At 36.4% G+C, this 16,865-nt stretch overlaps 2 protein-coding genes and 1 long non-coding RNA gene across 7 annotated transcripts; 2 read left to right on the forward strand and 1 right to left on the reverse strand.

Moving 5' to 3' along the window:
• Positions 1-844: 844 nt before the first annotated feature.
• lgi1b (leucine-rich, glioma inactivated 1b) lies at positions 845-9,068 on the forward strand. Of its 2 annotated transcripts, XM_077738864.1 has the most exons (10): positions 845-1,154; positions 1,236-1,307; positions 2,447-2,518; positions 2,591-2,662; positions 5,020-5,091; positions 5,967-6,136; positions 6,201-6,365; positions 6,442-6,662; positions 6,722-6,968; positions 7,884-9,068. In XM_077738864.1, the coding sequence occupies exons 1-10, from the start codon at positions 961-963 to the stop codon at positions 8,231-8,233; spliced, it is 1,635 nt and encodes a 544-aa protein (XP_077594990.1). In that variant the 5' UTR covers positions 845-960; the 3' UTR covers positions 8,234-9,068. The 2 variants fall into 2 exon arrangements, with proteins under 2 accessions (XP_077594990.1, XP_077594991.1); XM_077738865.1 differs by lacking the exons at positions 6,722-6,968; positions 7,884-9,068 and having other exon boundaries at positions 6,201-6,369; positions 6,442-6,605.
• A 517-nt stretch (positions 9,069-9,585) lies between these two features.
• On the forward strand, positions 9,586-16,475 carry slc35g1 (solute carrier family 35 member G1). Of its 4 annotated transcripts, none has more exons than XM_077739309.1 (5): positions 9,586-10,135; positions 11,210-11,384; positions 12,523-12,657; positions 13,591-13,787; positions 14,851-16,475. In XM_077739309.1, the coding sequence occupies exons 1-5, from the start codon at positions 9,817-9,819 to the stop codon at positions 15,261-15,263; spliced, it is 1,239 nt and encodes a 412-aa protein (XP_077595435.1). In that variant the 5' UTR covers positions 9,586-9,816; the 3' UTR covers positions 15,264-16,475. The 4 variants fall into 4 exon arrangements, with proteins under 4 accessions (XP_077595435.1, XP_077595436.1, XP_077595437.1 ...); XM_077739310.1 differs by having other exon boundaries at positions 9,589-10,117; XM_077739311.1 differs by having other exon boundaries at positions 9,928-10,117; positions 12,404-12,657.
• LOC144211828 (uncharacterized) lies at positions 9,614-10,267 on the reverse strand. The gene is made up of 2 exons (XR_013329671.1): positions 9,777-10,267; positions 9,614-9,690 (listed from the first exon to the last, which is right to left on the reverse strand). It is a non-coding gene; the product is annotated as an uncharacterized LOC144211828 (long non-coding RNA).
• Positions 16,476-16,865: the final 390 nt, after the last annotated feature.

A 16,865-nucleotide genomic window follows, 5' to 3' on the forward strand; every position in this document is an offset into this window, starting at 1 on the left:
AGCAAATTAATTTAAAATAAAAACATGCGTACAATATATCTTCACATTTTCCAAAATGTATTTTCAATTTTTAAAAATATTTTCTTCTTTATTGTCATTTTAATGTATTATTTCTCTTTGAATTTTTTGTATTAAACTTATTTAAATGTCATTTTATTGTATTATTTCTCTTTGAATTTTTTGTATTAAACTTATTTAAATGTCATTTTATTGTATTATTTCTGTTTGAATTTTTTGTTTTAAATTATGTTTTTATATTATCTTCTATTTTTTAATTGTCATTTTCATTTATTATTTCTCTTTAAATTTTTTGTTTTAAATATTTTCATGTCATTTTTATGTATTATTTCTCTTTTAACTTTTAGTTTTAAATTATTTTCTATATTATCTTCTATTTATATCGTCATTTTCATTTACTAATTCTCTTTGAAATTTTAGTTTTAAATATTTTTGTCATTTTCATGTATTATTTCTGTTTTATTATTTTTTTTCATTTTATCTTCTATTTTTTGTATATACATCCTAAGTGTATTCATATTTCTTGTACGCCAAATTAATATTTCATGTTTCTTATTTCCACAGCAAAAGAGAAAAGAATGGCTTGGTATTAATGAGGCAGGTGCATTGAGGCTTGCCAATGAATAGTAGCTTTCTGGAGCTTACGATGGCCATAAATAATGACAATAAAAGCTGCAGCAGCTGATAAGACTAGACAAAAGCGCACTTTGTTAAGGACCCCCCTTCCTTTGTGTGTTCTCTCCCCCCTTTTGCGGGCTCCCGCAGCCTAATAAGAAGCAGACAATATTTTGAGGAGGGAGGTGGGAGAAAGAGAGAGAAAGAGAGAGAGAGAGAGTGGCAGGGTGACACTAATCTGGGTCCTCCACTTGTCTCCAAAGCTTCATACAAAAACCAACAAACTGCTTCCGAGTAAGTCATCAAATAGGAGATCAACGTTGAAGAATGGCGACCCTGGGAACTAGATCGATGAGCTGGTCCTTGGTTTTTTGGGGGGTTATTGTGTGTTCGCTTCTGGTAGCCGGACGGAGACTCAAGCAGCCCCGATGCCCAACTGGATGTACTTGCACCAAAGATAATGCCCTGTGTGAGAACGTCCGGATTGTGCCGCACACTTTCCCTTCTGATGTGCTCTCACTGTAAGAGATTTGGTTTTGTTCATGGGGGGGGGAATCTGGTGCTTATTGTTGATTCTTGATTTTGTCTTTGTTGTTGTTTAGATCTTTTGTCAAGTCTGGATTCAGTGAAATCGCAGGAGGAAGCTTTGCACACACACCTGCTTTGCAACTACTGTGAGTTGTTGTTTTATGAATGCACTTATGTGAAGTGTTAAAATTGTTTCATGCTTGTCCTGTGATATCATATGTAATAATATTAACCCACTTTAACCTGAAGAAACTGAATAAATGCCTTATTGTTTGGGTTTATATGCATTTGAGTATACAGTATGCATACATGTGTTTATGTATTGTTGAAGGAGGGGGCCTCTTTCTTCCTTCAATACACATTTTAATGAGACACAATTCAATATCAATCTTCCTACCTTTTTAAAAGCAAACTGTATATGTAATTGTAATTTCATGTAGTTGTAATGTGTAAAATAAAAGGTCAATGTCTAACCCCAAATAAATGGCAATTTTTTAAATGTATTTTTAAAATATTTTCACCTTAGAATATATTGTATTATTTTAGTTTTTGTGTATTTGTTTATGTATCTTCCAATTATTAATATTTTTTATTTTTATTTCAAATCTTTAAAAATGTATTTTTTCACATTTGTTCTCAGATAAGAATATATTGTATTATCTTAGCATTTTATTAATTTTATTTATATATTCTCCAATTAATATTATTTTTTGTTTCAGCTTTTATTTCATCATTTTATTTACTTATTGTGTATTTACCTTTTTTATACTTTACTTCAACATAATATTTTTATACTACATCTTTGCTTTGTTTATTTATGTTTAAAAAGTAAAAAAATATTTACTGTTTATTTTTTTGTTCCTATTTTAAAACTGTATTTGTTTTAAAACAAAACATAATACGAGACCTTCACTGTTTTCATAAACATTTTTTTAAATGAATTAATATGGAATAATTTACTAATAATACTTTAGTAAGAGTAAAATGTGTGTGGTAGTAGTACACAACAATTATTAGCATTACGAAGTAATCATTTTATTTTTCATAGAGGACATCAATCACTATCAATGGCAGTTAATGGACATTTTTCAGTTTACTTTTGACAACATGTGAAGTTGAGATCATTGATAAATAACAAGAACCATGTGGTAGCCCAATGTCAGTTTATGGCTTCCATTAACGAATCTGTGAGACCAACGATAACGTCATTGTTATTTTTCTTCCTGCAGTGCATGCGTCATTGTTTTTAATGTCTTTTGTTTGTTTTGTTTGTGTTTGTGTTCAGATTGTTCACGGCCAATTCTTTGGACCTCATCGACGATGACGCCTTTCTTGGGTTGCCCCATCTTGAATATCTGTGGGTATTTATTTGCTCTTGGATTTTTGCCTTGTCAAATGAACTCATATTAATAAGAAAATTCTTTTCCAGATTCATTGAGAATAACAAGATTGAATCCATTTCGCCATTTGCATTCCGCGGTCTCAAATCATTGATTCATTTGTGAGTATTAATTGACAATATAGTACATTAACCGAATGATTGTTTTCATTATTACTTGCAAAACATAAATAGCAAAACAGTATTTTCTCTAAATAATTTTAACTTGTTGTTTATCTTATTCAGATTTTTACAAATTTATTCACAACTAGAATTTTTATTATTATTTTTTGGATTATTTTATGATGATTTACTGCTAATTAATAATTATGATATGATTAAATTAACATACTATTTTTTGATTGATTGTGTTTACAATATTTATTTTATTTTGTTATTTAATCTTATTTAGCATGATAATATTATGTAATATTTTAAGGTTCTTTTTGATTTTATTGTATTTGTCATTTTAAATATTTTCTATAAATTAATCTCAATTTAGGGTAGCTCGGTGGGGCAAGTGGTTAGTGCATTGGCATCAATGATCTGGGGTCCTGGGTTCAAATCCAGGTTACGTCCACCTATTTGGAGTTTGCATGTTCTCCCAGGCCTCTGTGGGTTTCCTCCGTGTACCCCAGTTTTCTCCCACATTCCAAAAACATGCATGGTAGGCTAATTGGACACTCTAAATTGCCCCTAGGTATGAGTGTGAATGGTTGTCCTGTGATTGGCTGGCCACCGATTGAGGTTACCCCCCCCCCCCCCCCCCCCTACCCCTCTGGCCTGGAGTCAGCTGGGATCGGCTCCAGCATCACCTGCAACCCTAATGAGGATAAAGCAGTTCAGAAGATGAGATGAGATTAATCATTAAGTTTAAAAAAACATATTTGTGTTTATTATTTACTTAAAATATATATAAATGTTTTTAATTCATATTATTTCATTCTCTTGGATGTTTAATTTCGGCTTCTATAAATTAATTTGGCTTGATTCAACCAAATTGACTCCATTACAGCCAGCACACAATTTAACACAAGTACATTATTCTGCTGTAATTTGAATGGAGTTTGTCACTGGTAAACGTCCAATCAATTTCAAGTGGGAGTGTGTCTACCCTCCAAATTGAAATGAAATTGGATGTCAATTGCACACAAAGAGTTAATAAATATACATTAAAGTGCTCGACAAATAGTACCAATTTAAATCAAAGAAATACACCTAAAAATTAGAAAATCCTAAAATTACATTTAAAAAAGAACAAAAGCATACATAATAGTAAGAAATCACATTATGGGTTAACCAGCCCACTTGCTAATGCAAAGATAGTGTGACGTGCATGTGACCGGCCACTAAATATAGCCATGCTGTAACTGCCAAGCAGGTGACCTATAATCTTTTTTCAAGCTTTCTCACAAGTCATTCTAACACGATTTCCAATCTAAAGCGCAATCTGAGAGATCTCTGATTACTCCCTTGTGTGAAACCGTGCAAACAATCTTGCAGCCGTGCCTCGTAACAATCTTGGAAGTAACTAATAACACATTGCGTTTCACCTGTTTATCAAAAACATAACAAGAAAGGAAGGAGTGACTAAATCTCTTCAAAATATTTACGTTTAACTCATAGGTTGCAAGAGATTGGAGAAAGACGCACTAAATCTGCCCTAAAAAAGATTGTTTCCATATGACCCAAAAGTAATTTTGGCATATTAATCTAATTACAATAGGGGTGTCAAACTGGTGGCCCCGGGGCCAGATCTGGCTCTCTGCATCATTTTATGTGGCCCGCGAAAGTAAATCTGGTAATCAACTTTTCCTTTTGGTTATTAAATTCTTTTATTTCATATTTGTCTCCTTGTGTGCTGCGATTGGCTGGCCACCAATTCAGTGTGACACCCACCTCTGGCCTGAAGTCTATCACCCCCTGTGACCCTAGTGAGGATAAAGCAGTTCAGAAAATGAGATGAGATGGGAGATTTATTTTTTAGAGGAATAAAAATGATTCCAACACTTAAATAAAAATGATTTTGGTCAATTTTGAGGTTAACAATTACTCTAAAAGGTGTATTGATGATAAAAATAGATCGATTTTAGAATTGATTAGTATATTTATAACTCTAATATGCCCCACAACAAAGATGAGTTTAACACCCTTGACTAACAATAATTAAACGAACACAAATCAACAACATTTCCTCTAAAAATACTTTAAAAAAAGAAATCTCTGCACAGCAATATGGAGTAATATTAGCCACATATGATAAATGCATTATTGAATGGACCAAGCTGAGTAAATGTCTTCCCGTTCTGCTTTGTCATAATGTGTTTCAAGAGTGCAGTCGTGCAAAAATCTTGCACCAGGGACAGAAAGTCCCAAATAAATAATGCAACACTCATGAATTAAGATGACTTCTCTTTTTAATCCTCATCTGTTTCCTCTTTTTAGTGGGAATTTGACATATTTCTTTTTTTCTTTCTAAGGAGTCTGGCTTACAACAATCTTGAAATGCTGCCTAAGGATGTCTTTAAAGGGATGGATGCTTTGACTAAAGTGTGAGTATTGGCTTTTATGTGGGTTTTTAATGAACCAAAACAATACCCATTAAATGTACCAAATCATAGACTAAATTATCTTTATCTTCATCATGTTAAGAAATTCTATCTTTTCTGTTATTTATTAATAAGCAGTAAAACATGTCTTTGTCAACCAAAATGCCTCAATTTTTAATTTTTTAAAATTTTTATAATAATGAAAAATTAATAAATAACCTTGGATAAGCGATAGAGAAAATAAAGGCTTGAATAAATAAATAAAATGTTAAGAATTATGTTTTTTATGTATTTTTTAACTGAGAAAATAATGTATTATGTAGATCAATAAATAAAATATTTGCAATGTTTTTCTTATCTGTTACTTTTTAAAAAGATGTATTCCTTTTCACTTTGATAAACAAACATAATATTTACTTTTCGTCATTTGTCCTTGATTTTAAAAAAGCGAAATATTTACTGCCATGTTGTTTTTAATTAGAAATTCTTTATCAATTCAAATCAACATTAAAATGTTGTTAAAAAAGTTGATAGTTTATTTCTAAAATAAAACTCTTTCAGTGCCATTGACGTTGGTAGACGTCCAGTTACTTGGTGTCCACTCATCCTCGGGCTCTAACTACAAATTACTTTGTCAATAGTCGACATCCAATCAATTTGAACTGGAAGGGCTGGCAACAAATTAACATGTTCTTTCACTACCACAATAAGTAAAGGATTTATCAAAATAGTTGTCATTTGATTATTATTTAGTTATTGATTGATTCTCCATGGCAGTAAAACACATAACAGTCCTTCAAAGTCAACTTTAACTACAACATTTCCCACAGCAAATATCAGTTTTAAATCCTTATCCCACCTGATGTTAATATTTAAAGGGATCTTCGAGGCAATAACCTCATTTGCGATTGCAAGCTCAAGTGGTTGGTGGAATGGATGCACCAGACCAATGCCACATTGGATCAAATCTACTGCAGTGGGCCTCCAATTCACCAAGGCAAGAAGATCAATGATCTTCTCCCACATTCCTTTGACTGCCTCACCTCAGGTATGTGACAAATTTACCTTCCAAATGACTTCAAAATATAAACAACAAACACCACTCTTTGCAGAATTCGCCTCTTATCAGTCACTGAAGTTCGAGTCCATTTCCGTGGAGGCCTTCACCTTTCGTGAAGATCGCTATGTTGTGTTTGCACAACCGTTTTCTGACACGTGCAGTTTCCTGGAATGGGATCATGTGGAAATGACCTTCCGAAACTTTGACACCATTGAAAGTGAGTAAGTGAGATAGACACAAACCGCAAAGTGACGATTAGCAGTGATATGCTAAGAGTTCCGTGACATTTCCAGGCACTTCCACTGTGGTCTGTAAACCCTTGGTTATCAACAACCAGCTTTATGTCATTGTGGCACAGCTGTTTGGAGGTTCCCACATTTACAAAAGGGACATTTCCGCCAATAAATTCATCAAAATCCAGGACATCGACATCCTGAAAATCCGTAAACCCAACGACGTGGAAACCTTTGTAATCGACGGGGACTCATTCTTTGTTATTGCGGATAGTTCTAAGGTAGGTAGACCTAATTCCATCCATATAGTCTCACTTTCTGACTGTAGACTTTCTTGTAGGCCGGTTCTACCACCGTGTACAAATGGAACGGCAATGGATTCTACTCACACCAGTCACTTCACCCTTGGTACCGGGACACAGATGTGGAGTACATGGAGATCTCCAACAAACCTCACTTGATCTTGTCCAGTAGCTCCCAGAGGCCAGTGGTTTATCAGTGGAACAGGGGGCATAAGAGGTTTGACCGTAGGACGGATTTACCAGAGATGGAGGATGTCTTATCCGTCCAACACTTCCGGGTCAAAAGTAAGACCTGACTTTTTGGTATTTAGGACCTACAATGTTGTTTATGGGTAGTAATTTCATAGCTCAGGAATAAACATTGATATTCCTGATAAATTGATATTCATATATACGAGAATAAAGTCGTATTCACATCTGTACTGTTTGGTCAGGACTAAATATGAAAATTTTGTTGTATTCACCTTTTGGGCTGGTGTGAATACATTCCAGTGAACTATGGCATCCCTAGCTAAGACCTCGCTGGAGAGGTTGGGCGTGGTTTGCAATCGCACCATTGTGCAGTCCAGTTCTGCGAATTACACGCCTTTTTGCACCTATCAGGCTTTGGTAGCTGCAAACGTTATGGACAATGTTGTTTGCTTAGCATTAAAATGCTGTCATCTCTTTCTTCGATATTTTACTGCCCAGATCATTTTGACCAATGAATTCATGATGTTTGCACATGTCTGGGTTTGTTGTCATGGTCTGGGACACTTGTGAGAATTCCAATGCAAAAGGGTCAACCAAAAAGGGCCCAAAAAACTTTACCTGAGTGAATACGATATTTAACTTTCTAAGTAGGCAAGTGGACTGTTCTGGTGGTGTTGGACTGGTCTCAGACTCGACACCCAAAGAAATTCGAGACTAGTCTTTCTTCAAGACCACTATGAAGGTCTCTGTCTTGTACTTGACAATTTGAAGATTGAATTGATCATGACTTGGTCTTAATCATTCCTGCTTTAATAGCCAAAAATCCAATGTCCTTTCAAATAAATGTCAAAAAATGTCTTCCTTAAACAGAACAGTCCAGTTGCATTTAATTCAAAACCCTGAGAATTATCTGACCTGGTTGATTAAGAATATACTCAGGAACAAGATTAAAACCAATTTAAGACTGAGTAATGTCTCAATATTCTAAACCTTTGTCCTTTTTCAAAGGTGAGCTGTTCATATGCTTGACCAGATTTATCGGGGACTCCAAGGTGATGCGTTGGGACGGCGCCATGTTCAAGGAGGTCCAGACGTTCCCCTCCCGCGGATCCATGATTTTTCAGCCTGTCTCCATCGGCAACTGGCAGTACGCCATTCTGGGTAGCGATTATTCGCTGACGCAAGTCTACCAGTGGGACACCAAGCGAGGACAGTTTGTCCCATCCCAGGAGTTGAGCATTCAGGCACCGCGTGGGTTTTCTCTGGTATCCGTCGACGGGCGAGACTTCCTAATCGCATCCAGTTTTAAGGGAAAGTCTCAGATATATGAGCATCTCATGATCGATCTCAGTGTGTAATGTTTGGACTAACTGTCTCGAGTCATAGTTTATCTGACATGTTTCAACTAGTAGAAATTTCAGGGCAGCTAGTTTTCCAGGGAAGTAAACAAAGAAGAACAAAGAACTTAAAATGGACTGACTCAATTTACAAAAACTATTCAAAGTCAGGAGATCTCCCGAGATGTAAAGTTTGTTGGGTTTTCGACATCAAGAGTGGTCCACTTGCATTTTTACAAGGGTTTTAGACACAATCAATCTACTCAATTACTCTCTAAAGTGGGCACAGCTTACGTAAGACCGATGCAGATAGTGTTGCTTTACGGATGAATACCTTTCTAGATTCGTCTCTCTGTGTGGACCACGTTTCACGTCACTCTTGCCCCTGTTTTGCCCTCATTGACAAAAACATTGTTACTGAGTACAGCAGCACCTGTGCGTTGACAAAGTCCTCTTATATGTAATCACAATGGAAGTTGGAAAAGACCGAAACCATTGGCTGGTAGTGACAGAGATAGACGTCCATTTGCTGCCACATTCCCAAATCACATTTGATTGGATCTTTACAAGTGATAAACTTTTAAAAATGTACAACAGAGGGATGAAATACCCACATGATTGGACGTTAACTTGACAGACAAGTTTGCTAAATATGTCTGCTTTTTTAATAATACTGTATAAAGTAATTTATATGAAACAGAATTTGTAGGTAGAAATGAAGTTATGATTGTCTTACATGTCTTGTTACTCTTTTAGAATTAAATGTCATTAACTCTTTACAAAACCTGACATTTATAGGGTGTTTGTGCATTTTCTTAATTTACACAAATATCTGTATTTCTGCATTTGATAAATAAAAAAAAGCACAAAACTTCTCCTTTTCGCTTTTATCCTGAAATGTAATTGTATTTCATAAGTATACAGGTACTAAATAGAGTGAAGAATTAATCAGATGGCAGATGTATTGATTGATTGATGTTTTTTTATGAATTATTACTTATTGATGAATCATGTATTTGTGTTTTTGTTGTTGTTGGCCCCACAGTGGAGTACCTGGGTTCAAATCCAGGTCAGTTCACCTGTGTGGCGCTCCAGCACCCCCCGCGATCCTAGGAAGGATAAATCGTTTCAGAAAATGAGATGAGAGATGTTCATTTTAAGTCTTTGTCTAAAAAATTCCAAACTTTTTCATTTCTTTCAAGGTACACCATTTTTATTTCAAAACCAGAGGTTTAAAACAAAACAGACTAATGACAATAAAAGCATTCATTCAATTCATTATGACGTCATTTTCTCTGATTTAAGAACAACAAGATTTGACGTACTAATCGTCTCGTTTAATTGGCTTAGATGAACGTCAAATATGACTCGTATGGTCATCCTCGCTTGGGGGCGTCAACATTTGGCTCATATTTTTGTTGCCCGGCAGGGTCGGGGTGGCCTGTATTTCTGGTTCCCTCCTGTGGCTAAAGTAGTCACTGCATGTGAGCCAAGCAAGGTTAGTTATTAACTTCGCCTTTCCAGGTTACGCTCACTTCTGGAGAAGCGACAGTCTGACAGTCACTGTGTCGAGGCATGCTGCCGCCGTATCCGCACATCTCAGTATGGGTGATATCGACCACGTGCCGTCGCAGAACGCGTTAGCCTCGGCCGACCATGTCACGGTCGTGTTCCACAAACTTGCCAGTCATGGCGAGAGAAATAGCGAAAGCGGTAGCGACGATGGTCGTTGCTGTGGTGACTCGGAGCCGCTCGAGGAGCTGGCTTACGTGCGCCGGTGTGGGAACCACGGCGGGGATGCTGTGGAGGAAATAGCCGATGACAAGTTACCGGAAGGCGGCGAGAGGGAAACGTTATGCCCGGCGGCGTCGTCGCTTATCGCCGACAAGGCATCATCCTGCGACGGTGAGAGCGCCAGCCAAGGTTGGCTTTTTTACAAGTACACCGCAGTCTGTTTTGTTATCATAAATAACCGTAAAAAAATCCTGTTTGTCGCATCGGGTTTTCTATGCCTGACGTCACGTACCAACCGTAAGGTCAATGTCACGTGACAAGTGTGAGCGAACTACACGTTTAATTTAGCATAATGTACTTGTTTTTATAATGTATTAGTGAATATTGCAACATTGTATTTATGTATTTCATCACCCAGAACACTAAAACTAAGGGAAGCCTACTTCCTGTTCTAACAGATTTATTTGATGTCTTTAAATTAACTAATGGCTTCCACTGACTATGATAGACCGGTTGCTGTCAGCCTCTTCCATACAAAATCGATTCAAACTGCCTCAATAAAACCATCCGAGTAAAGAGTATGTTCGTAAGTGAATACAGATATACAAAAACAATTCTTGTATTACATGATAAATAATTGAAATTTTCTTTGGATCAGGCAAACATACCTGTCAACCTCGAACCATTTGTGATCTTACCAAATTTTGTTTTCGCCCTTACATATATGTATAAATACATGGAAAATCTTACCACTTTACTTTTTTGTAAAAAATCACGAACAACAAAATGAAAGTAAACATAAACAAGGGAACAGGAAACGGAAATCACATGGTGAAAGTGTTACAAAACGAAATGTTTATCATGATCTTTTTTTTTTAGCCAATCAGAGGCGCCGGTACATATATCACTTGGCAGACATGCGTTTCCGGGAACGATTCTCAAAATCACCGTTTAGCGTACCATTTTCATGTGTACAGCGTACCAATATAAAAATGGGCTTTCAGTTGTACCAATTACGGCGAGAACGTACCAGTTGACAGGTATGGGCAAAGGAAATATGATAAACCTACTTGGAGTATTGCTAAATCCCCCTATGTGAACAATTGGATGTTTTATGCTGACCAAAGGTTAAAATAAGCAATTGGATACGCAAGGGGCCAAATAGACGTCACAGTGTGTAAACTCAGTGTGGAAATCTAATCTTTGCCATGTATTTGAACCTATGGTGATTTTTTTTAACCTGGATTCTGTAATTTTCCACAGCGAAAGCAAAAAAATGTCCAGGTCTTGGTTTGTTCTACGCCTTCCTGGCCACAGTCTTCTTCTCCATCATCTCGCTGTTAGTGAAGACCATCAAGGGAGTTCATGCCATCGAGATCAGCGGCATCCGCTGCTTTTTCCAGATGATATTTATTGTGCCTTTACTCACCTACCACAAGTAAGACTGATTGGAAAGACAATTATATTTGTAGTTTCTAGTTATAGATTGAAACACTATTGCGTACTTATTCGCAAACAATATTTTATTGCTATGGTTTCTATCGCTATGGACTTCACTTAGCGCTAATTCACTTCTTTGTGATATTTTTCTGCTATTAATATTTTTTTTAATTTTTTTTAATGTTCATAAAATTGCACCAAAGGAAAACAATGTAGTTATAATAGGAGTGATCCTATTCCGCAATTTTTCAATTATCTGGCCTGCATTAACTGATATTCAGGGTATTACTGTACCGTCAGCAATACATGAGCACCCTCTTGTGGTAGACAAAGATTATCTTAATTTTGTGTTCAAATCACATCAAGGGAGTCAATCTCGGGTTGGTTCGCGGGCCGCATTAACGTCAACTCGGTTTCATGTGGGCCGGACCATTTTAGATATAATATCTAGATTTTTTTTTTATAAATTCATTAAAAGAACTGGATTAAAAGCCCTGAAAATTCAGTTTTTTATAGATCTAAAACTGTTTATTTTAGCTTTTTGTTATATATATTTTTAGATTTTTCAGAATGATTTTTGAACTAAAAACACAAAAAAATGCATTAAAAAAATCCAATTATTGATTTAAAAGTGGGAAATCAGGAAATTTAATTTACATCTATACAATTCATTTTCATTTGATCCTAAAACAGAAAGTCGGCACTCATGATATACTTTCCTGGGCCGCACAAAATGATGCAGCGGGCCAGATTTGGCCCCCGGGCCTCCACTTTGACACCTGTGACAGATTAAATACAATTCCCCAAATAGTTTCATACATTTTAATTTGGGGGCTGTAACTACAGTTTATTTGTGTCAAATAGACTGGATTTAAAGTTGGCCTTCAAAAACTTGGAATCTTCTCTAAGTGGACCTTGGTGAACAAAGTTTACACCCTTAATTTAGGCTGACCTATTCCATTAAGAATCTGACATGTCTTTCTTCATCCCCACCAAACCACCCCGACCACCTTTCAGCCCATACATCCCATCTGTTTTTTCATGTCTTTTCCACAAAATGTAATTTATGACCTCCATTGTCATGGCCGTCCTCCATTTTGTTCCCCATTCATTCGTCACCCTCTGTTCTCCCGCAGGACAGGCTTCCTCGGTCCTCGGGATAAACGTCTGTATCTGACACTTCGTGGATTCCTGGGCTCCAATGCCATGATTTTACTTTTCTATGCTGTGCAGCAGATGCCACTGGCTGATGCGACCGTTATCATATTTAGGTGAGAGGTCACTTGTATTCATGCATCAGATTGTGTACATCGTATAACAACTTTTGTACGTGATTTGTTTTTTTTAGTGTCTTTTTGCAAAACTGATCTTGTTAACCATTTCGGCTCTAATCCAGGTCCTCTCCTTCATTGAGAGCAGACAAAAATGTCATCGTCGACTGCTAATATTGTCATGCTTCCAAAATATACGCATGCACATTCCCCCTTCCACATAGTGTGTCAGCAAGCAATGTAATCAAACTGAATTTAGTGCATACAAAAGTCCGTTTGAGATTTTTAAGTGGGCCCTATGTGGTTTATTATTGCTTAATAAGGGAAATTGCAATCATTAATAAGGGGAGCAATTGGCCGAGGTTGACCGGGGTAGGCAATTCCATGTGAACATCACACCCGTAAAATATGTTCTACAAGTGTCAAGTGAAATACCATATGCATAAAACACGTCCCATTAACATAATGTGGAATACTGAGTGTGTATAATGTGTTCGTAAAGTAGATTTTTCGGGAAAAAAGTGAGTGTCCCTGATTTAGAGTCAACCAGCATATTTAAAAGAAAATAAATTTAAAAATAAAAAATTCAAACTCCTAAAGTTAAAAAAAAGGTTCAAACATCATTAAAATGAAAGTTAATGCAGTAAATTTGAAAATATTTTCAAATTTAAGAGAATAATATGTAAAAATACAAGGTTTTTTAAAATAGTCATTTTTATATTTTAAGCATTCTCCCTATAACATCTATGTTGAATCAAAACGCAGGTGACAAGATGTTATATATATATGAGTAACATACTATAATATAAAAAACTCAAATTGCCAGTTACACTAAACACTCCTTAGTAACGGTGATGAGAGTAAATGTACCGGAATTTCGATAATTTGCACCCCTCTTTTTTTTCACATACGGATGTTATTTATTTCAAACAGTAATCCAGTTTTCACCTCGCTGCTGGCTTGGGCCTTCCTGAAGGAGAAGTGTACCATCTGGGACTGCGTCTTCACAGTCTTCACCTTGACCGGCGTCATCCTCATCGCTCGGCCGCCATTTATCTTCGGGGAAAATATCAAAGGCATTGAGGGAGACTACACCAATCATGTCAAAGGGTCCATCGCTGCCTTTGCAGGTGAATAATTGACACCCCTTGCCAGTTTAAATGTGTTGGACTTCTATTGCTATCAATGACACTGTGAGAGATGGTCAGATGTACTGTGGAAAATTAAGTCATTCATTTTAACCCGAGAGAAACAATTTAATAATATGAGTATGAAGTCTAATATGATGAGAATTAAGATATATATACAGTGGTACCTCGGGATATGAGCAATTTGAGATACGAGTAAAATTTTGGGCAAATATTTATCTTGAGATACGAGACATATTTTGATATATGAGCATACAGCGGACACGAGAGGCTTCTCATAAGAATTTTTACGGGCACTCTTTCTGGTCGCAACTCCCTCGTGTAATGTCTCTGTGGTTGCAACTCCCTCGTGTTATGTCTCTACGAGCACTGGGCGGAGCATTGCATTTTTTTCAGCGTTTTTTTCCCCGTTAGTGCAAACAGCGTATATACTACTACTCGTTGGCAAGTGGCCATGCATTATCCTATTGTGAGGACATTTGTGTGCATCGTTTTGGGAATATTTTGAAGGGAATACAAAAGCAAACAAGCTGATAGGTTGCGTTTGAAATTCAGGGTGGAGGCGGGGCTTATAGAGCCAACCCGGGAGAAGAAAGGTATCAACATTTAAAACAAAATTATAATTAAGTTTAGTGTATAGTTAGATTAAACTATTTTTTTTCGTGTGTCTGCATCATAATCCCAGTTCATTTCAATTTGTTTATGTTATGTTACGTTGCCGTGCATCTCAGCTGATTTCGGGTCAGAGGTGGGGGACACACTGAATTTGTGGCCAGCCACTTGTAGGGCACCAAGAGAAACTACTATTCACTCTCACATTCATACTTCGGGGCAATTTAGAATGCCATATCAGCTTACCATGCATGTCTTTGGAATATGCGAGGAAATCCGAGTACCCAGAGAAAACCCAGGATTTGAACTCAGATCTCCCACTGTGAGTCCAATGCACTAAGTACTCAGACCCTCAAATTTTCTTTCCTCATTAATAATAAATAAGCTATTTTTCTTGAATTGCTCACCATCAGCTTGTCTATTTTCCCTACAGGTGCGATCGGTGCCGCCTGCACCATGGTAGTCCTGCGCAAGATCGGGAAGAGCGTACACTATCTCCTCTCGGTGTGGTACTACGCCGTCATCGGTTTCGCCGAGTGCGTAATCATGATAAGCGTGCTGGGCCAGTGGGAACTGCCGTTGTGTGGCCGTGACCGTTGGATGCTGATGCTCATCGCCGTCCTAGGCATCGCTGGCCAGAGCTTTTTGACCAAAGCGCTTCAGCTGGAGAAAGCTGGGCCCGTGGCACTGATGCGGACTGTGGACGTGGTGCTGGCTTTCTTTTTCCAGTTCGTCTTTTTGGGTCAAACGTCCAGCTATTGGAGCTTGGGTGGGGCGCTCTGCATTGTCATGAGCACTAGTGGCGTCGCCTTGAGGAAGTGGTACACTAGCTCGCGTAAAAGCTGAATGCCAACATTCTCCGTCGCTAGTGTTCCTGTTTTTCTCCCGCCACAACCGTTCGCTTTAGTTGAATACTTTTTTGAGCGGTTTTAATCAAGTGGAAGGATTTTTTACTGTCGTGCAGTAGCGAAGAAGAGGCTTGTGCTGTAATTTTTTTGTTATGTGCAATACAAACGTGTTCAAAGTTTGAAAAGTTTAAGTACAGCTGAAGTATTGCTGCCACAACAGGAGAATTAATCCCTTTATAATGTGATAAATATTACAAAATGCGACAGGTTTGATATGATGAGTAGTTTGTCACTTAAAATTGGAGTTGGGTGGATTCATGGAAAAATTATAAGTTATTTATTCAGTTAAAAAGATGAAAATAAAAATTAAAAAATAACTATCCCCTCCCAAAATAAGCCAGTCATTACAATTAAAAAAATACATTTAGTTAAATAATTGTTTTTAGGTACAAAGTGAACGGTTAAATAAAATGTACTTGGATTTTTAAACACTCCCCAACAAAAGTGTTCACTAAAAATAGAGGTCATACACTTTATAATTGGCTTTTTTTGTAACCAGGCAGTTTTTTTTATTTCATTTTTCAATTACATTACATTTTTTTTAATCAATAATTCACTGTTTTCTGGTAATATAGCTTAGTTACATATCCAATTTTAGAAATATACAACAAAAAAGACTAGTTGGAAATCGATGCCATCATTTGCACTGAAATCCATTATTTTTCTGACATGGCAGCAGTATGAGTCACCCCAACAGTATCGTTTTTTTTGCAAAACCAGCATTTGCACTGTCCCTAAAAATCAAATATTACCCAAAATGTCAAATGCCAAAATACTTTTGATGCACACCAGCAATTTCAGATCTTGAAAACTATTCTTACTTGATTGTGTTTGAGGTTAGCATTCTCAGGGATCACTTAAACCACTGAAAGAATTGATTTCTTTGTCTTTAAATGTCTACAAGAATGTTGTTTGAACTCAACTTGTGCCTTGACTGAACTCCCCTGTAAAAAGGCAGCTCGGGGCAGAAAGTATTGGGACACATGCTCACTAACAATACTAAGTGATGTATCCCAATACTTTTGCTCTCCACTGTAATTGTGGTGTTAGGTTTGTCAAAGCCCCTTGAAAGAAATGTTATTGATTCATATGATGTAATCAATCCAGTGGTGCTTTGAGATACTAATTTAAAATGCCTTTTAGAATGTTATACCCTGCCAATGGCAGCCAAAGTGTTACTAAATTTATTTATTTTCAAATATCAATTCATACTTTTGTTAAAATATGTCTTTAAAACATTAAAAGCTAATATAAAATTACAAAATAAGAGTAAATTATCTATTATTACCAAAATTCTATTTACCTTTAATGTGTAACTCATTTGCTCCTTGTAGAGGATAAAGAATATATGCCTAAAAGTAAGGTTTACCCTATAACACAAAATAACCCATGAATGAAGATATAATTGTTCTTTTTTTTTTTACATAATACAAAAATATTGATCTTTTTTACATAATACTACAAAAATATTGATAATCTGGTTGTTTTAAAATGACAATTCTAATCCATTCACTATTCCTGTAAAGGCTAATGCCATTGA

This window comes from Stigmatopora nigra, chromosome 18 (assembly GCF_051989575.1).
Source record: "Stigmatopora nigra isolate UIUO_SnigA chromosome 18, RoL_Snig_1.1, whole genome shotgun sequence".
NCBI classification, from domain to species: domain Eukaryota; kingdom Metazoa; phylum Chordata; class Actinopteri; order Syngnathiformes; family Syngnathidae; genus Stigmatopora; species Stigmatopora nigra.

What these genes read in the sequence shown, in the direction of transcription:
- lgi1b (XM_077738864.1), top strand. Translation starts at nt 961, where the DNA reads ATGGCGACCCTGGGAACTAGATCGATGAGCTGGTCCTTGGTTTTTTGG. An exon ending in ACACCTGCTTTGCAACTACT is followed by an intron (nt 1,308 to 2,446) that starts GTGAGTTGTTGT and finishes GTTTGTGTTCAG; the next exon opens with ATTGTTCACGGCCAATTCTT. An exon ending in CTCAAATCATTGATTCATTT is followed by an intron (nt 2,663 to 5,019) that starts GTGAGTATTAAT and finishes TTTCTTTCTAAG; the next exon opens with GAGTCTGGCTTACAACAATC.
- slc35g1 (XM_077739309.1), top strand. Translation starts at nt 9,817, where the DNA reads ATGGGTGATATCGACCACGTGCCGTCGCAGAACGCGTTAGCCTCGGCC. An exon ending in CGGTGAGAGCGCCAGCCAAG is followed by an intron (nt 10,136 to 11,209) that starts GTTGGCTTTTTT and finishes AATTTTCCACAG; the next exon opens with CGAAAGCAAAAAAATGTCCA. An exon ending in GCGACCGTTATCATATTTAG is followed by an intron (nt 12,658 to 13,590) that starts GTGAGAGGTCAC and finishes TATTTCAAACAG; the next exon opens with TAATCCAGTTTTCACCTCGC.